Source organism: Myotis lucifugus, unplaced genomic scaffold (genome assembly GCF_000147115.1).
Source record: "Myotis lucifugus unplaced genomic scaffold, Myoluc2.0 scaffold_4, whole genome shotgun sequence".
NCBI lineage: Eukaryota > Metazoa > Chordata > Mammalia > Chiroptera > Vespertilionidae > Myotis > Myotis lucifugus.
The window spans coordinates 19,180,922-19,202,218 of NW_005871052.1; the positions used below are offsets into that span (position 1 = coordinate 19,180,922).

Genomic DNA, 21,297 nt, shown 5'->3' on the forward strand with positions numbered 1-21,297 from the left:
GCAGCATTCATCAGGCCTAAACAGAACAATATTTGTATGAAGGGATGGTTCTGCACAGGTGGGGAACACGAGTGGGAAAATGCCCCCATTTTAGAGCCACACAATTCAGTCTGCCTCTGGACCTCCTTGACAACCCTAGCTCTCGAGGGTAGGGATGCTGGAGTCAGTAGAGTGGGGCTAGTGGTTCTCCCATGGGGGGACTGTTCTGGGAAGGCTTACGGGAAGGGGAGGCAAATGATCTCCATCCCAGTGCCACACAAATCTGTCTCTGACATCCACTGAGTCCTTCTGAACTCTACATCTTGGACCCAAACAGCTAACTGTCTTACAGAGTGTAAGCTCTAGGAGTCCAGAGGATGGGGCTATTGCATTCCCTGAGGGTGATGCCCAATGGAGGGGAGTGTTCCACCAAAGAAATATGGTGTCTTTGGGATGTGAAAAGAAAGCACAGAGACCCTGGTGGCTGTCCCTTCAGCTCTTCTCAGAGCCACACAACTCAGTCTTTCCTCAGAGGACTCTATTCTGCTCCAAGCCACCCTCTTTCTGCTGAAACCCAGGGTGAGTGGCTGTGAATGAGATTTTGTGCTGTGGACCTTTAAGAGGATGCCTGGTTTTCTAGCAGACTCCTGTCTCCCTGGTTGACAGAATTTTTGCTGATTTTCACAGCCAGATGTTATGTGGGCTACTCTTCCTTGTTCTGGTGCTCTGGGCAAGGGAGCCTGTTGTAGAGTTGAGATCCCATGCTCCTAAGGGGGAACCTTTGCAGCTGAGATATCCCTCCAGAATCTCAGCCACACACCCTCCCCCCATGAGTGTGGGGCCAGCCCTTTTCACATCTCCACACTTCCTACTAGTCTCTATGTGGCTTCTGTAAATCCTTAGTTATAAAACTTCTGTCTGGCTACTCTTCAGTTGGTTTTTCCCGTGGCTTTTTCTATATTTTAGTTGTAATTCCACTTTGGTTCTGGGAGGAGATGAATGTAACTTCCACCTTTTTCTCAGCCATCTTTAATCTCCTACAAAATCTATTTGAAATATCACATTGATCTCTTTTTTAATATAGTTTTATTGATTTCAGAGAGGAAGGAAGAGGGAGAGAGAGATAGAAACATCAACGATGAGAGAGAATCATTGATCAGCTGCCTCCTGCACACCCCCTACTGGAGGATCGAGCCCACAACCTGGGCATGTGCCCTTGACTGGAATCGAACCCGTGACCCTTCAGTCCACAGGCCGATGCTCTATCCACCGAGCCCAATGGGCTAGGGCTCACATTGATCTTTATGATAAAAATTATGTTACTCCCAAAGAAAGATCTCTTACAATGTTTCTGTCATGTACATGGCTTTTACCTGTAAAGCTATCTGAACTTCTCCAAGGGAGAAAAATAAGTGTTTCTGTCAAACTGCTTATCAAACTCTCAAAAAATTGCCCATTGTACATTTGTCTAAGCACCATTCTGGTACCATTCTTTTTTCTTCACCACTAGAAAGCTCAGAGAAAGTGAATGAATTGCAATACTGTGCTCTGGCAAAAGCTTTATATATAAACTAGAGGCCTGGTGCACAAAATTTGTACATGGGGGGAGGGTCCCTTCAGCCCAGCCTGCACCCTCTCCAATCTGGGACCTCTGGGGATATCTGACTGCCAGTTTAGGCCTGATCCCAGGGATCGGGCTTAAACCAGCAGTTGGACATCCCTCTCACAATCCTGGACCACTGGCTCCTAACCGCTCACCTGCCTGTTCGCTCCTAACTGCTCCCCTGCCAGCCTGATTACCCCTACCCTTAATTGTTTGGTCTGGCGAACTTCATCCCACCAACTCCCCCCCCCCGTTCCCGCCGGCCTGTTTGTCCCCAACTGCCTCCCTTGCCAGCCTGGTCGCCCCACACACCCTGCTGCTCGGTCATTTGGTCGTCCCTCACTAACCCCCCTGCCAGCCTGGTCACCCCACTCAGCCTGTTCAGTAGTCCATTCAGTTGCGATGCTTGCTTAGGCTTTTATATAGATAGACTAGAGTCCCAGTGCACAAAAATTTGTGAACTCAGGGGGGTCCCTCAGCCTGGCCTGTGCCCTCTCGCAGTCTGGGACCCCTCGGGGGATGACCACCTGCTGGCTTAGGCCTGCTCCCAGGGGGATTGGGCCTAAGGTGGCAGTCAGACATCCCTCTGGCAGCGCAGGAGCCCTCAGGGGATGTCCACTTGCCAGTGGGGAGCAGGCCTAAGCTGCAGTTGGACATCCTTAGCTCTGCTGAGGAGGTGGGAGAGGTTCCCACCACCACCGCTGTACTGGCAGCCGTCAGCCTGGCTTGTGGCTGAGCAGTGCTCCCCCTGTGGGAGTGCACAGACCACCAGGGAGCAGCTCCTGCATTGAGCATCTGCCCCCTGGTGGTCAGTGTGTGTCATAGTGACCAGTCATTCCCAGTCATTCTGCTGTTAGGGTCAGTTTGCATATTACCCTTTTATTATATAGGATAGAGGCCTGGTGCATGGGTGGGGGCCAGCTGGTTTGCACTGAAGGGTGTCCCGGATCAGGGTGGGGGTCCCCACTGGGGTGCCTGGCCAGCCTGGGTGAGGGGCTGATGGCTGTTTGCAGGCTGGCCACTGCCCCCAGGCACCCAAACTCCCAGTGGAGGCTGGCTGGAAGCAGGTATCTGGGATTTATTTGTCTTCTATAATTGAAACTTTGTTGCCATGAGCGGAGGCCACAGCCAGCTCAGGGCAGGCGGGAAGCTTGGCTTCCTCCATCACCCGGGCAACCAAGCCTCCTGCTTGCTCCAGCTCCATGGCTGCCCATCTTGGTTGGGTTAATTTGCATATAGTTGCTCTGATTGGCTGGTGGGTGTGGCTTGGGGCATAACAAAGGTACGGTCAATTAGCATCTTTGTCTTTTATTAGTGTAGATAGCTTATACTTATTTGGCAGTCTATACCTTGTAATGATCTCTCATGTGCATCATTTCATTTGGCTCTCAGACTCACCAAGATGGCATTATCAACCTCATAGGTTTTAGATGAGGAAACTAAGATTCAAAGATGAGGATAAGTGACTTTCTCAAAGTCAGAATGGTTCAGTAAAAATAAACCAGATACACCTGGATTTGAGTCCCAGCTTTCCTGTGGGAAAATTAGTTCATCACTGACTCAATTTGGATGTACTAAGTTAAAAGTAACATAAAACTTAACAGCTTGAACCATAGCACATTTATTTATTTAATGAAGTTTGGAGGCAGAGAGCTTTGTGGTTAGTTGGGCAGATCAACAACTTTGTGAAGGTTCTTTTTATCCTTCATCATGGGCACCTTGCTGTTTTGTCCTCATGCTTGTGGCCTCTTGGTTGCCACAACCCAAAACATCACATATTCACACTACAGTCAAAGTCAGGAAGAAAGTTCAGGGGAAAAGTAGCTTGACTTTTATTAGGGAAGAAGGATTTTCCTAGAACTCCCAGAGATTTCCACTTATATCTTATGGATCAGAACTGCATGCTTTAAGTATCTTTATACTGCAATGGAAGCTAGTAAATGAGTACCTGACAAATAGAAATGGGATTGCCATGATTGACTAAGACCAATGAAGAACGAATTTTTTGGCTGGTCACCTTGTCACCCAGAATGAAATCAATGTTCTGTTAGTAAGGGAGGAAAAAATGAATAGTGAATTTTGAATAAGCAGCTAACAGAATCTGACACACCTTTGTTTTTATAGTTACTTTTATTTTGTTTTAAAGTGCATTCATATGAATTGTAAACATCAATGCAAATAATTATTTGCAGAAAAATAAAAATTATTTTCTCAGGACATATTTCTAGAAGTATAATTACTGAGCTATGTAATGCATACAGCTTTAAGATTCTTGAAATATATTAGCAGATAACATTTTTTTTTTATTTTAGAGAGAGAGGGAGAAAAAGAGAAAGATTTGTTGTTCCACTTGTTTATGCATTCATACACTGATGATTGTATGTGGCCTGACCAGGGATTGAACCCACAACCTTGGCGTATTGGGATGACACTCTAACCAACTGAGCTACTCAGCCAGGGCCAACACTTCTTATTTTTTACTAATTTTCATTGAAATGACATTTATTTTCAACAGTGCATGGAATTCTTAAATTTCAAATGCTTAATCACACATGAATAATGCATGTTTTTGTCATCTATTAATTTTATGCCTCCCTTTGTAACATTAAATTACTAATTTATAAGAACTTTATGAATTTTTTTTCATTCTTTGCTAGAGAAAAATCCAAACATTGTTGTATTTATTTATCTATTTGCACTTCCAATTTTATGAATTGTTTCTTATTGATTGCTTTTCTGTTTTACTCATTTTTTATAGTTCATTCTTGACTCATATAAGGCAGCTGAGTAGACAAGCATGTAGCACAATAAAGAGCATTTTAAAAAAAATTTATATAAAGTATAAAAATTTAAAAATCAGAAATTGTTTTGAATTTTGTTTCATTTTATCATCTTTTGACTATTTCATATATTTTCCATTTGACATATTAATTTGATGACATACATTATCATATTACAAAAATTAAAATATCTTACATTCCCAGGAAAAACATTATTGATTGTAATTTTGGTTTAAATACCCTATTATGTTTTATAAATTAATATTTTACTTATAATAAATAAATGCTCTTATAACACTACAAACATCAAAATGTGTATCATAATTGTGCTAGCTTGGTAAAATTAATAAAAAAGATCAATGTTTTTCTGGTTATAAAACCAGTTACTAGCTAAAGAATTTTGGGGGCTTTGATTATTTGGAAGAATTTACTTTACCTCCTAATTAGGAAAGAGGATTCTCAATATAATATTTTATGGTAATTTGTTTCTTTTTATTTTTAAGAAATGATTCATCTATTCGTTTAAGTAATTATTATTGAAGACAATCTGTGACTATTTATTTTTACCCAATATGCAAATCTCTACTTTTAATTGGTGTACATAAACCATTTATATTTAAGGTAATTATTGATATGTTAAAACCAATTTCTGCTATTTTGATATTATCTCTCCCCACCGCCCTTTCCTTCGGTAATCATCATACTGTTGTCTGTGTCTATGAATATGTTTTTTTTTGCTTAATCTCTTCACCTTTTTTACCCAATACCCACCCCCCCCCCGTAAGCTGTCAGTCTGTTCTTTTTATCTATAAGTCTTTTTTTATTTTGTCTGTTTGTTTATTCATTAGATTCCACATATAAGTGAAATCATATGTTATTTGTCTTTCTGTTACTGGCTTATTTTCCTTAGCACAACACTCTTTTAAAAAAGTGTTATTTGTTAATATAGTAGTCTATTGCTGAGGTGTTTTTCAAACTATTTTTGCAGACTGCCATATGTAGTCACTGAAGTCTCTGTTCCTTTAGATTATGTTCAGCTAATATTTTGACATAGATTTCATGAGTGTCAAGAGTTAAAAAATTAAACAACATCAACAACGTAAACACACACACACAATTCCCAGTTTTTGGAGATTGGCTCTGTGCTGAAGCACTCCTTCAACACTTAGCCAAACTTGCACTTACCCTATGGATTAGTCCAGTGTGTTACTGGAGGGGGTTTCTCTCTTCCTGAGACCAGCACAGAAAGAGAGAACACGGGGGTTGATGAATCTTGAATAGAACGCGACGAGGTTTAAGGAAAAATGAAAAAACATAAGACTGAGACAGAAATAGAGTGAAAGCTGGGCCTGGGTGTGGCGTCTGCCCTCTGATGGAGGGACAGACGCAGAGAGCATCAGCACCACAAGCAGATTTATTTATACTCGAATAACAGGAAGTTACATCACATCTGGGTGAGCCTTGAGTTCCTGGGGACATCATGAGATCCACCCCCTTAACACTGGGCGGGAAGGTCAAACTGAGTGGTGTTCCAATCTCTTGATTAGGTCCGCCCCCAGGGCATGGCTCTGCCTGCGCTCTGAGTTTCAGCCGACATAATTAAAGATGCTGGAGTGTTTTGCCAGAAGCCCTTAACAGTGTATAAACTTTGGGTCTTCTCTGGTCTTTTCTACGCATGTGTCTTGCCCTAGGCATGCATGTGCCTTTCTAAATCACCCCATATATATGGGTACTTTCTTAATTTCCTAAAGAATCTTCCCTAGTTTTAGCTCCTATGATTAGGCAGTCTATTGTGTGTGTTCACTCATTATTTGTTACCTCAGGCATCTGTGGTTTGTTAGTTTGCTTTGTGACTTTTTTAAAACAAATGCCCACCCCTTTGTCAGTCTGCATTCTGAATTGAGTGAAATAGAGGTGATCGCCATGTCTCAGTCCTTCAGGTGGCCCCCAGACACATTGGAGCAGACATACACAATACTTTGTGAATAAGCTTTGCTGAACTCACTTGAAAACTAGGAATAAATATCTCACACTAGGAACATAGGCTGATGCCACGTAAAGACTGCCTCCACCTTAGGACTGGTAATACTCTGTGGAGAGGGCTGTGGTAAGGGAAAGTAAAAATGGCACAAAAAATTCCTATCATTTATAAGTTGCCTTTTTCTTGATTCAGCATTTGTTTCATTACATAAACCTTTTGACTGTTTCCAAGAGTTATGACAACATTGATTCTGACAGTTTCTGCTTGCTTTTCTATGTTTCTGTGAAGGAATGAAAGCTTGGAGCTGCCGCCTCTTCCACTGTCTTGGCATCCTGTCATTTTTAATATATCGATTTCACCATCTCCCTGTGTATCCCTATGTACCAGAAAATCAAAGTATAAAGAAAATGAAGGATATATTAAGTATCAAGCATTTGGGGAGCAGGCCTGGGAGAGACACACGTCATTTTAATCCATTGGCTAAAAACTAGGCATATGGCCCATCTAACTGCAGTGGTGAACAAGCCAGTTTCTGCCAGAACTACCAAATAGTTCATATCCATTGATAATTAGAATTGTGTCTTTGAGAAAGAGATATGGCATATCAGGCTGGAACCTTGTTCCTAGGTTAAAATGTCATAGCTAGAAGAACATTCATAGACCATCTATTTGAATTTCCTATGACTCCCCAAAACTGAGAAGGGTCAGCCAGAGTCACACTGAGTCAATACCAGACCTCAGCCAAGAGCCAGCTGGGAAGCTCATCTCTCCTCTATACCATTGGCATTCAGACATTTTTTACCATTGCCAAGAGTAATAAATAAATTTTTCATCACAAGCCAACACATACTTATATAGATTTTATCTGTAAAATTTTACAAAGCAATACTGAGGTAGATAGTGACTACAGCTATTCGTCAAATCTCTCCAGCTCCTTGCTTTCTAGAATATTGTAGAATTTCACTTTATTTTACTTTCATAATTACTAATAATCAGGTGATATGTGTGGTCAAGGATATGTGAGCAACATGACATGGGAAGAATCATGTTCTCTTTTCCCTGATGCTCCAATCATGGCAGCACAAAGATGAAACCTCTGTCACCCAGGTGACCCAATGAGAATAATGTAAAGCAGAGCCCCAGGAAACTTCTGGTAGGCAAATAGTGTGAGTGAAAAATAAACTTTTGTGGTGTGTTTTTTTTTTTTAAGACACTGAAATTTGGAGTTTGCTTTTTGCCATAGCATGACATAGCCTATGATGACTGATATAAGTACCTAGCTTTAGTGTATGCTATGCACTGTGGTACTTTATATCATTATTTTATTTTGCCTTATTTCAAATTTTTAGTGCTGTTTGTAACCTAGTAAACTGATTTCATGACTTGGTAATGGGTTGCAACTTGCAGTTTGTAAACTCTGTACAATACCCACTTGTCCCATAGCTGATCCTCTATCCAAGTTCCTGTACAGCAATGTTAGTGACTCCCATTTCTCTGCAGGATTGTGGTTATGGAGAGGGTGGAGATGCATACTGCACAGCCTGCCCTCCACGCAGATACAAAAGTAGCTGGGGCCATCATAGATGTCATATTTGCATCACCTGTGCTGTCATCAATCGTGTCCAAAAGGACAATTGCACAGCTACCTCTAATGCTGTCTGTGGGGACTGTCTTCCAAGGTGAGCCTGCTCTATGAAGTGAAGTTGTTCTGGGCCTTCTCCAGCCCTTGGAGGTCTCTCGGAGCCTAGATAAAGTAGTCTAACTGTCCATTTCATGACGAGTGTAAGCACCCACTAATGCAAAACAGTGTCTTGCCAAGATCCCACTATAAAGTGCCTATCACATGGTCAGCCACAGATGAGTATTTAACAACTTTATTATCATGCTGGTATGTTTAGCTTAGGCCCAACATTCAAGGTAAATCTCACTGTAGACATAAAAGAAATTAGGAAGCAGTTGGTGTGAAAGCAGTGCTCTCCTCTCTTGTGATATTAATTCCCTTTTTGGCTATAGGGTGTGGTGAATTGGAGGGAAAAGTGGAGTATCTGGGACTCTGAGTCTGAATAAGACATAGAGACAGATAATTCATGAGGGGTGATGGTGGGTGCTGGCTTTCAGGATCGCAAGACTCTTAAAAGCTGCCTATGGTCTCAGGAAGGACAAATCCAAGGGCATTGATTGTTTGAGCACCTTGAAACTCTTTCTTGCTCTGACCACAGGTTCTACCAAAAGACACGCATTGGAGGCCTGCAGGACCGAGAGTGCATCCCGTGCACGAAGCAGACCCCCACCTCTGAGGTTCAATGTTTGTATCCAGTTCTCTTCTCTTTTTCCTTCCCCAACCCATTGGGTGGCAGTAAGACAGGGTAGTAAAGACTTCTGCTACCCCCTCATACTTCTTCCTATAGGGTAGATTGGCAAGGGAATCAGATTTGAATCCTGGTTTTCCAATGTATTATATGTGTAACCCTCTGCAAATCATTGAAATTTGTTGACCCTCATCTGAAAAAAAATATGTTAGGACAATCATTATTTTTCATATTTTATTGGATGGCTATCTATATCTAATGAAATAATGGATTTAGAAAGTAGCTTATAAATTATAACATGTGTATACTTGTGGATGATGATGATATGAGGTTTATAATAGTCCCTAGTGCTTAGGACTAGTAAAGGCTAAATGAAGTACTAGGATCTAGTCTATGCTTATATCACCATCAATTTATCTGTCCATCTGCCTATCATTTTCATATATCTACCATCTATATATCTACTCATGTATTCTTTTTAAATTATTGATGACTTTTTAAATAATAAAATAGTTTAAATATGTAGAAATATTTAAAATGTAGAAAATATAAAATGCTCAGTAACACAACATCCATAAATCTTGACATTTTGCATATTTACTTCAGATATTTTTAAAAGAATGAAGACTCCACAGGTTTAATGGAATTCCCCTTTTCATCCTCTCTGAGTTCTATTATCTACTAACTTCCCCAGAGGCAACCACTATCATGAAATTGTATGTATCTTGCTGGTAGGCTATGTTACAGTAACAAACTCCACAATCTGAGTGACTTAATACAATAAAAGTTTGTTTTTCACTATGCAAAGGCCTTCCTCCATCTTGTGACTATATCATCTACATCATGTGACTTCCAGGTTAATGGGACATGAAAAGAGATTGAGAAGGCATACTTGCTTTTAATTACTTCAGTCTGCAAGTGACACACATTCATTGGCCAGAAGTACTCTGATGGCCTTAGTATAAGAGTGAATGGGAAATGTAGGGAAGCATGTGAATAATTGGTGAGCACTATGATGCTCCAATTTCTCTACCCATGTTTTAATACTTATATTCTTTTGTAACATCTATAATAATAAAGGCGTAATATGCAAATCGATTGAACAGTCAAACAGCAGAACAACTGTCTGGACGACCAGCTATGACATGCACTGGCACCAGGCCAGCCAAGGCAGGTGCGATGTGATTGGTTGGGGTTCCTACTATCTCTCCATAGTCGCCCTGCAGAGGGAAGCCCAAGCTACCCAGCCTATGGCACTGAGGTGGGTGGGCAGGGCTTCCCTCCTTGGGGTGATTGATCACGGGGCTCTAGGACTGCGAGAGGGCACAGGCCAGGCTGAGGGACCCCCCCCCCCGAGTGCACAAATTTTGTGCACCAGGCCTCTAGTATATACATATTTATCAACTATATATGCTGTTATTTCTATTTTATAGTGTTTTATATAAATGACATCAAGTTACACACTTTCTTTCTCTGATTTGTTTTCTCCTCTGGATTATTTATATGAATCCATACATGTATGTTATTTTAAATACTATATAATATTATATCATAGGATTATATCATGATTTGTTTATCCTGTGCCCATGGATGAACACTTTGTTTCCATTTTCCTAGGTTATATAACTAGAGGTGACATAGAAAGACCGTAGGTTATGTACATCTTTAAATATTTGTACTAATTTATACCATATTAGTAGTATATGCTAATATCTCTGCTTTATTCTTTACATTTTTGCCTGATCCACAAAAGAGTAAAACCAGCTTATCAGCCCTAAAAGGGAAAGGCCTTAGGGAGAGATGGATGGCCTGAGGAAGTCCAGGCCCAGTGTTAGGGTGACTGTTGACTGCCTACACTGATTGACTTCCCCCAATTTCTTGTTTCACAGGTGCCTTCCGGTTGAGCTTAGTGAAGGCAGATGTACCCACAGTGCCCCCTCAGGAGGCCACACTTGTACTGGTGAGCAGTGTGCTCATGGTGTTTACTCTGGCATTCCTGGGGCTCTTCTTCCTCTACTGCAAGCAGTTCTTCAACAGACATCGCCAGAATGGTAAGTGTAGCTGCTTCAAGTATTACATGAATCAAGGTTATGATCACCAGGAACTGGGACTGGGAGCTAGTAGACCTTGCATACTGTGCTGGAAAACCCCAGAGGTAGACTATCGGGGGCTGGCAGTAGAAAGCACGGGACTTCAGAGATGACTGAGACCAACCCTGAGCATTCACGGGACCTGCTTCATTAAGATACAGAGCTTCATAAAGGAACAAAACAGCATGGGAAAACCATTAAAATCAATTCTGCAGACCTAGATTCTAAGTCTACGTCTGAATCACTGTATAACTATAGGCAAGTCATCTAACTTCTTTAGGCCTCTTTCTCCCTAATCTTTAAAATGACAGGTAGAATTAGATTACTTGGTTTTTTAAGTTATTTTACAATTTTTCATTTCCACTAATAGGTATAGACTCGGGAACATGTCAGGAACGAAGGGAAGCTGGCTGGATTTGAGATATGATTGTAATAAGAGTGGGTGAAGTCTCAGATAACTGTTATTAGTATAGTTATAACCCAAATGTTGGTAGCTGAGAGCTCAGAGTACAGAGGAGTTGGCAAATCTAGACGTTTTTGCCCCAGACAATAATGATATCCAAAAAGATCTGGCAGCCCATAGGAGATAGCCATGTGAAATTGTAAATGGAAGGGCATATTTAAATCAGTGGTAACATTGTGATATTTTTTCATTACAACTTCAACCATTAGCCAAAAAAATGGAGAAAGAATGTCCAGATCACTGATGGCAAAGATAGGGGATGTAGGATGATGGCTGGCCAGGACCAGGCAGGGTATTAAAACTCCAGCCAAGGATACTGAGGCTAAGTACAGTTTATGTGTCATCAAGGGAACTGAAAGCTATGGAGAGATACTAAAACAGGAACACAGGCTACTGAATGTTCTTAATGCTATCTGCAAACTGCTATTGATTTAGTAAGATTTACAGGATATTGGGGTCCTTAAGACTCCTCTTTAGTCAATTGGATGCAGGGCCCAAAGCAATACAACTTTTACCTCTCTTTATTTGTATGAGAAGATCCCTCTTATATAGACCTACCTTGGTCAGTTTGACTCTAGAGCCTGTCATATGATCTTCAAAAAGCCTAACAGATGTGTTTTGCTGTACCCCTGGCTTAAATTGAGGTTAATCTAGGGCTTCAGGGACACAAGAGGAACACTGTTGTCGATTTATAACCCTTATTAAACTCTATTTCTCTCTCTTCTACTCATTGGAAATTGTGATTCAGGGTAGACCATTCTGTATTTGACTTTGGAGGTTAGTTTCTCAAATAGGAGCTGTTGCCCAGTCCTTGGGCACAAAACATAGACAATGAAGCATTTGGGCCACAGAGCCCAGAAAGATGAGGCACCATCTGAGATCTGCCTGTCTCCCTTTTCTTGACTCCGAGAGAAGAAATAGGTAACTTTTTATGCTTTTTCTCTATCCTCAACATAATGTAGTACCCTTCTGTGAAGAACTGAGGGCAGGCAGCTCCCTTAGGGTCTCCATATGGAAAAGAGGATTAGACAATTTTTTGATTGGGATGGGTGCTTATCAGGAGTCACTGACTTACAAGCATACTGTGGTTGTATAGGTGAGATTAACATGTGAATTAGATCCAATATAAGGTGCAGTAGAGAGTAGTAGTGACTGTGGCAAACTGAAGAATTCATCTCCTGTCTAAAGGGGAATTTACTACTCAGATCCAGTTATTTGTTACCATATGGGGATATTCAATATTTCAAGATCTCCTGGATTTTTCAAAAGAGCAAAATATCTGGATTTTTTAAATGAAATAGTTTTAAGCTCTGACAATGAGTTCTAATAAAAAGTGAAAATCACAACTACAATGTGAAGGTCAAGAAAATACACATAGGCTCACAGTTTGTAATCTGATGTCAAATCAGACTTAGGTATGAAGGATATATTACTTTTCCATCACTGACATAACAAATTACCACAAATTTGATGGCTTAAAATGATACCCATTTATTATCTCTCTATTTCCATAGATCAGAAGTTTTGCAGGCTCAGTTAAATCTCTACTTAGAATCTCACAAGACTGAAATAAAGGTGTAGGGAGGGCTGTGTTCCTTTCTGGAAGCTCCAGAGGAGACTGTGTTTCCTTGATCATTCAGGAAGATGGAAGAATTCCGTTCCTTGCATTTATAAGGCTGAGGTCCCATTTATATGTTGACTGTCAGCTGAGAGTCATTCCAAGTTTCTAGAGGTCACCCACATTCTCTCCATTATGACCCTGTTCCATTTTCAAAACTAGCAATGACGAGTTGAGTTCTTTGGATGACTCATCTTTCTGATATTCTCTCTGTTTCTTCTGGCCCCCTCTTCTACTTTTAAGGACACATGTAATTACTTTTGGTCCACTTGGGTAATCCAGGGTAATGTCCCTATTTTAAGGCCCATGTTCTTAATGCTATCTTAAGTGCCTTTGCCATATAACATACACACAGGCATAACACCAGAGGGTGAAGATCATGGTGTTGGGTGTCAAAACCCTGCTTCCCACAAAGGTTTACTCTTTCTCTGGATAAATGAGTCTTTTATCAAATATATATATTTTTTATTGTTGACAGTATTGCAGACATCCCCCTTCTCCCCCTCTTTCCCCCTCCACCAAGCCCCTACTCCTCTACCCCTTCACCACACTATTGTCTGTGTCCATGGGCAATGTATATGAATTATTTAGTTTATCTTTTCTTGACCCACCCCCCCTTCCCTCTGAGATATGTCAGTCGTTCCATGCCTCCATGCCTCTGGACCTATTTTGTTGATCTGTTTATTTTGTTCATTAGATTCCACAAATAAGTGAGATCCTGTGATATTTGTCTTTTTCTGACTGACTTATTTCACTCACTATAGTATTATAATATACCCTGCTTCACTACCAGGTAGCCTCAATATGATACCCCAATTTAAGTATGTTTCTCAAATGTCACCTCAGACTGGTGTTAGGTGATCTGGTCCCCAGGAAGAGGAAGGAGAGTGCTAGCTCCCAGACCCTTTTTATCTTGTATTCAGGACCAGGTGCCTTCTGAAAGGAGCTCCTGCCTTTGGGTGACCCAGTGGCTTTCTGCTTCGAGTTACAGGAGGTTCGCTGCAGTTTGAGGCTGACGAGGCAGCGGAGGAGGAATCTCTCTTCCCTATGCCACCTGGCCAAGAGACCAATCCTGAGTCCCCACTGAGTGAAAGCATCTTTGAGACCCAGCTATTTAACCCCATCCTGGATGATGACCGCAGCTCAACTCGTGGCTTCCCCACCCAGGAATCTTTTACCATGGCCTCCTGCGCCTCAGAAAGACACTCCCACTGGGTCCACACTCCCATCGAATGCACAGAGCTGGACCTGCAAAAGTTTTCCAGCTCTGCCTCCTATACTGGAGCTGAGACCTTGGCAGGGGGACACAGCTGAAAGCTCTGGAGAGAGGCTGGAACTCAATGTGCCTCTTGAAGTTCCCAGCCCTTAACTCTCTACTGAGGTGAGCTGGAAAGATGGGGAAGAAAGACCAGAAGTTTGGGACCACCCCAGAAGAATTATCCTCTTGAATACTATTGTTCAGTAGGGCTAGCAGTAGAGGAACAGCAAGCTAGGATCACTGATGGATGTTAGAGCAACAGTGATAATACTAATCATTTGAGCAAATCAGATATCACATTTCTGGGCCTTCAAGGAACTGACTAGGTTGATGTGACACCTGTCTCTTTATTCTGGCCTGTTGCAAGGATTCTTAGGTCCCACTATCTAATAGTGATTCAGTGATCTTCCTCCATGTAAACAAGAACCATGACACAGTAGAAAAATATACAGGCCTGACATCTGGGAGCCCTATATTTCAAATCTACCTACATCCACTAATAGCTATGTGAACCTGTATAAATCTCTTTACCTTTCTGAGCTGCAGGTCCTTAATCTGTAAAATTTAGATCAGTCACCTCATATCTTCTGTGAGTGTTGAATGAGAAATGCATGTGCAAGTGCCTTTTATAGTATTTGATGCATTAGAGATGTTTAAACTATGTTAGTTTTTCTTTCCTTTCCCCACTCCCAGCCACAATCTACACAGTCATTCATATCCACTAAACTCATATTTAAAACATCCCTTTATTGTAAGCAGGTTGGGGTTTGTTAGCCTTATTTTATAGAAGCAGTGACTGAGACACAGAAAGGGAAAGTGATTTGCTCAAAATCAGTCATAGAGCAAATCTGTTGCAGAACTAAACTTAAGCCCTGTTTTGGGGCTACAATACAGAGCTTTTCCAACTCTGTCAATGCAACTATTCCATAAACAATGTTGCTTTCTCAAAGGCTTAAGGAGCATGAGGCAGTGTGAGGCAGGATGGTGGGTATATTCCTACTTTTCAACTAACTAGCTACCTTTCACTACCCATTCCACATTTCTCCACCTAAGATATTGTCCAGGTCCTTCAATCACATGCTCCTCCCTACATCCTACCTGAGAAAATGTGAACGATATGTGAATGAATGCCAAAACTACTATCAAAACAGTCAAGTCCAACCTATCCTTCAAGACCTCCAATCCATGCATGAGTCCCTTTTATAATATTCCACCAAGTTTCTTTGTCATCCTTACTCACATATTTTCAGTGTCAGTAAGAGTACCACTCACTGCTCAATGTGTATTGCAACTATGATTGGTGGATTTGAACTCAACAGGAAGAAAAACTTTCTGTCTCCTGTAGTAACCACTATTGGGTCCTGGTTCTGTTCCTTGGACTGCACAGAACTCATTTGCTTTCTCTGCCTTGTGATAGCCCTGATAAAGTCTGGAGATAACATCTCCTCTCTGGAAAGTACCACTTTGGGTTCCTCTAAAGTATGTGCAACTTAGAGCTGAACCCAGTTTCAAAAGGAATGGTCTCACCAGTGTAGAATAGACTATCATCTCCCAGCTAGGTGACGTATTTCTGTTATTGAAGCCTAAACTATTGGCCTAAACCATGCTAGATAGTTTTTATTTGGGGAGGAAGCTAGCAAGATTGCACCCACAGTTTTCTAACTTGCTCTGCTCCTTCCCTAGGTCTCTTGGGCTCCTGGCAGCCTTGCCCAGTCATTCTCCCTGGACTCTCCTGCCTTATTTCTATACCACAGCAGCAGGGCCTGGAATGTGGTGTCCTCAACAGCTAGTACTCTACAGATGGGGTATATCTTATCCCCTCCTACCAGAGAATTGATTCTTCACCATTTTCCCAAGACTGATCTACAGCATTTCTTGCTTAACTATTCTAGCTAGACTGGAGAGCTGGATTCCACAGCCATGGGTCTACCAAACATGTTCCTAGCTCAGCTTGATTATAGAGAAGAGGGAAGGTGTTGAGAATTAATGGTGTAGAGTTTTACTGAGTACATCTTTGATCAGGTGGACCTGAAGGAATGGCCTCTCAGTACTCTATTGATACATCTACCTAGCACTTTATGGACAAAAATCAAATCCTTCCCCTTTTAGATCCTCTGCACTGACCCTCTCCCTAACACACACACACACACACACACACACACACACACACACACACACACCTACATGTATCTTGGGAGAGGCCTGGCATTTTGATTCCCCATTCATCTTCTAGATTTCTGTTACTGTGACAGCTTTGGAGTTAGCTCATTTGCCAGAGTCTTCCATCCCATATATAGGTATCTACTCTTCTTTAGTGGGGAGTTAACTCAACTAAGTGTCTTTTTTATCTTTAAAATAGTAGTTCCTTTTATTTTTACTTATCTTCAACTCTTGCCTCTTTTGTTCCTTCCTGGTGACTGGTCTTTTAAAGGTTAAGGTTGAGTTTCTTGATTCCCTGGGCCAAATTCAGAGCTCAGAGCTTTAATTTGGGGGGTTACAGTGAAGTTCCTGAGATCTAGGGGGGACACTGAGAACCTAAGCCTCTCAATGAAGCCTGATTGTAGGGTGCCCTGGCTGATGTGGTCAAGTGGTTGGAGTGTCAGCCTGCACACCAAATGGTCATAGGTTCAATTCCCAGTTAAGGGCACATACCTGGGTTTCAGGTTCAATCCCCAGCTCCACTTGGGGCATGTGTGGGAGGCAACCAATGGATGTGTCTCTCACATAGATATTTCTCTGTCTCCCCCTCCCCCTCTCCCTTCTATTTTCTCTAGAAAGCAATGCAAAAAATATCCTCAAGTGAGGAATTTTTTAAAAAGACCATTAATGTTTTCTTGGTTTAGAGAAAAACAATCAATTTCAAATCCCTCATCACCAGTTTTACATGCTTCTAAGAATAAAATAATGGAACTCTTTTCCCATGACTTATTTCATAGAGAACTTCAGGGCTCAGATGTAGGCACCATGGATTGTTTTTCTAAGTCAACCTTATGTCTGTAATGGGTTATTGGACTGATGCCCACTCCCTCACAATGGATCATATTTGGAAGGAAAATGTGTTCAATTGAATGAAGCAACCATCTCCGTTGTTTGGGAGCAGCCTATATAGTCCAGAATGCTGGATGTGACTTAATTTGTAAGAAAACATCACTGGAGAGAGGGGATTGTTATCCTGGGATGGGAAGACTGCAATTTACTACATGTATATGGATGCTGCACTTTACAGTTTGCAATGTACCTTCACAGCCATCATCTTATTAGATCTTTACACTGACAATAAGGTGGGCAAGGCAAGGGTTACAATTCCCAGTTTACAGGTGAAAGATGAAAAATGACTGGCCTTAACTACTTAGTGATGTAGGGGTAAATAGCAAAGCTAGGGGAATCTCCGATACCTTGAAATCTTCATTTTCTGGAAGACAGTGTTTTGGAGTAGGAGTATTTTGGTTTTCTGGCATATCTGTTCCAGAAAACAACTCTCTTTGGAAAGAAGGATGGTGGAGACAAATAAGGTTGTTATGCCTAAATGTGAAGCAGCGGTTCTCAACCTGTGGATCGTGAACAATGAAAATACATCCTGCATATTAGCTATTTACATTACGATTCATAACAGTAGCAAAATTACAGTTATGAAGTAGCAACGAAAATAATTTTATGGTTGGGGGTCACCACAACATGAGGAACTGTATTAAAGGGTCGCAGCATTAGGAAGGTTGAGAACCACTGGAATAAAGTAATGTATTTTCCCATCATACCAAGCCTATCCTTACTCTTTCCCACCAGCTCTCCCACACATCTTGCAGTCAACCTGGATGTACATTCTCTGCAAGATCTGACCCCAGTGGGAAGCTAGGAGACTTTCTGTTCAGTGCTGACTCACAAGAGGTCAAAAAGAAGGGCTGCAAGGTTAGATAATACTCTTTCTACTTTTCTATCTCTCTTCTTTGCCCCTGGGGTGTGAAAAGAAAAGATAAAGGCTGGAGCCAGTAGGAGCATTCATCCAACTTGACTCCTACCCTCCTACACTCCTCAATTCAATTTAAGAGTCTCCGATCTTGGTTTGAGGAAGACTTGAGACTTTAACTTTATTTGTAAGTACATAGGGGGAAATTATCCATTCTCTAAAAGTCTCTCCCAGCTGTTATTTAAGCAAATCTGTCAATTATAATACTTCAGTGCTTTACAATCTGTAAAACTTTATTCAGCCCTGACCGGTTTGGCTCAGTGGATAGAGTGTTGGCCTGCGGACTGAAAGGTCCTAGGTTCAATTCCAGTAAAGGGCATGTACCTTGGTTGCGGGCACATCCCCAGTAGGGGGTGTGCAGGAGGCAGCTGATCGATGTTTCTCTTTCATTGATGTTTCTCACTCTCTATCCCTCTCCCTTCCTCTCTGTAAAAAATCAATAAAATATATTTTTTAAAAAGTTTATTCATACATTTTGCCTATTTTAAAGAACAGGAAACTGAGGTCCAGATATGAATAGTAACTTATGCAAAGCAGTTCATATTTGGGAGAGGCAGCCTGCCCCACATACCCACCCCTAGAGAAAAGTATGGATTCCATAGCTGATAGTAGAGACTAGGAAGGAAGAGTAGAGCACACACTGCTCTTGGTATGGCATAGGGATAGGCAGGGGTGTTGGAGGGCACTGGTTATTTTTCTTTACTGTCTAAATAACTCTCAAAACATCACTGAGGAGCACACAAAAATAGGAAAGAGACTTAGGATATTGATTAGATAGTTAATCCCCACTACCAGGAAAAGCAGCTGACCCATAGTTAAGTGTTGATGAGGAAGTCTTCCATTGAAAGATAGCACATCATGTCACCTGCGGGATGGAAAGGACTTTGCTTTCTTTGTTTTTTGTTTTGTTTTGGTTTGGTTTCTGTTTTTTGTTTTGTTTTGTTTTATTTTGTTTTTGCTTTTTCTCTCCCTGTATCTCTTACCTTGTATAACCTATAAGGTTTCCTCTGTCTTCTTTCAGGTCCCTCTAGAGTCTAGACCAGCCGTGGGCAAACTACGGCCCACAGGCCGGATCCGGCCCGTTTGAAATGAATAAAACTAAAAAAAAAAAAAGACCGTACCCTTTTATGTAATGATGTTTACTTTGAATTTATATTAGTTCACACAAACACTCCATCCATGCTTTTGTTCCGGCCCTCCAGTCCAGTTTAAGAACCCATTGTGGCCCTCGAGTCAAAAACTTTGACCACCCCTGGTCTAGACACACTGTACTCCCTGGGTCAGCTAGAAGGTCTTATGCATGTTTAAAGAGCAATGGTCCTGCACTGCAGCATAGGGCAGGGCAATCAACTTCCTTGTGGATCTCCTGGACCTCAACCCTTTCTTTGAAGTGCTATAACTCTCTACCTCCAGCAGGGAACAGGGCTGATTTTGCTCTCTTGGAACCTTACAGAACAATTCTGAGCCAAGGTGACCTTCCCACCAGGGCATGATTTCTGCAAACTACCTTTTCACCGTCCCCCAAAGATACCCCCTAATCCATTTAGGGGCAGTGAGTGGGGTGAAGAAAGGAGCTCCACTTCTTATTTATATTGACATGTTAATTGGATCCCAGTTCTCCACTACCACTTTCTATTTTATTATTTCTGAAGTGTTTTGGCTTTAGCTCCTACCTATACATCCCAATACCAGGGAAAAACAAGCTCTATGGAGGCTGTATTCTTTTTATTATTTGGTTGATTTTCTGAAGCCTGTATAGCTAGTTCCTTTCCCACAAGTTACCCATTGGTTAATTAAGTACATGGGCCATCACAAGGTCCTGGCCCTGGAAAAGAAATGCTCTCTAAGCAAGACCTCTGCTTTAATGATCATATTAAATGCATCTTTGGGGACGGTTTCTCTATAAATGCTGATTAGGGATCCTTGGGGCAACCCATTGTTCAGGGTGATAAAAACACCCCAAGAGAAAGTTGAAATGCCCATTGTACTTGACTGGGGATTAGAAACAACTGAATTACAAGTCTGCATCAAGCAGCCTGGTCTCACATATGTATTAGCAAATATGTGTCAGCCAAGGGTTTATTCTTATGTCACTGGTTTTAATTAGTCATGTATACACCTTCTGATAGGGTAAAAACTAGTATCCAAACAGATGATTCAACTTGAGCAGGCCTAGGTGTTCAAATATCACAATGTTCCTGGCAGTGGTTCAAGCCCAAATCTAATACTGCTGCTCTATGGGAAAAAATAGTGATTGTAACACAGTAATAATAACAATAATATAATGATAAAATGACACAGTCAGCCTTCCCTTTTCACTGCCTGCTCTAGACTTTATAATTTAAAAGCTCTCTTATACACATAGTCTCATTTCATACACACAATCCCTGGAATCAAGGGTTACTATATCCCTTTTAAAGAAGAGGAATCCAGCTCATATTAGATACATGGCTTGTCAGGCCAGAGGTCAGTCTGGCCCAGGTGTCCTGATTCCTAGCACAGAGCTTTCTCCATTGCTCAAGACCTCCCCTAACAACTATGTTAAGATGGTAGAGTTATAATAGTGGAACTGGGGGCATGTCGGGTGCTAGCTCTTCAGCCAGGGACTTGACCCTCCTCGGTGAGGGAAATTGGAAAAACAGGCATGTACAGGCAGGCAAATGGGACATGCTTTATTCCACACAAAAGCAGCCATAGCAAGCTGGTCAGTGACAGCTTATATATATGCTCAAACAAGCTCAAACAAAGAAGGCACTTTGCCAAACAATAACTACAGAAAGGTGTGTCTGCGCAGTGTAAGACTTGCGGCAACCTTGCACCAGCATAAAGTATCTAACCTTGAGTGCCCCTGATTAGCTCATGCTTAGAGCGGCCTTGAATCATCTGGTGTATACTTAGACAGGGCCCCACACTCCGCCCCTTACACTGGATGGTTTCTATGGTTACTATGGGGGTGCTAGTCCATATGCTAGCACCTTGGGTACAGAGCCCACAACAGCAATACAAACTACAGCATGATATAAGCAGTACTCTGGCTCCAATAGCAATACTCACAAATGCCCAGTGCCATGCTTCTGACAGTCCATCCCACCAAGCTTGGAGGGGGTCATGGGACAGGGCTTGTGTAGCCTGTACTTCCTTGTCTATCTCTTCCAGGGCACTGGTTACATTCTCTTGATTGTTAGGTATATATGTACAGCATTCTACACGTAGGACAGCACAAGTCCCTACCGCCCCTACCCCCCACCCCGT

General features: G+C 41.7%; 1 protein-coding gene across 4 annotated transcripts in view; it reads left to right on the forward strand.

Annotated features, from left to right (window-relative positions):
* Positions 1–14,192, forward strand: part of EDA2R (ectodysplasin A2 receptor) — a 39,444-nt gene extending 25,252 nt beyond the window's left edge. The window contains exons 2-6 of one of the 4 annotated variants that reach the window (XM_014466061.1): positions 7,844–8,022; positions 8,563–8,648; positions 10,542–10,707; positions 13,588–13,644; positions 13,792–14,137. In XM_014466061.1, the coding sequence (XP_014321547.1) occupies positions 7,844–8,022; positions 8,563–8,648; positions 10,542–10,707; positions 13,588–13,644; positions 13,792–14,137 (834 nt within the window). Of the gene's footprint in view, positions 1–7,843; positions 8,023–8,562; positions 8,649–10,541; positions 10,708–13,587; positions 13,645–13,791 lie in introns of all 4 variants that reach the window. The other 3 variants (XM_006082936.2, XM_023763897.1, XM_023763902.1) reach the window with 3 other exon arrangements.
* Positions 14,193–21,297: the final 7,105 nt, after the last annotated feature.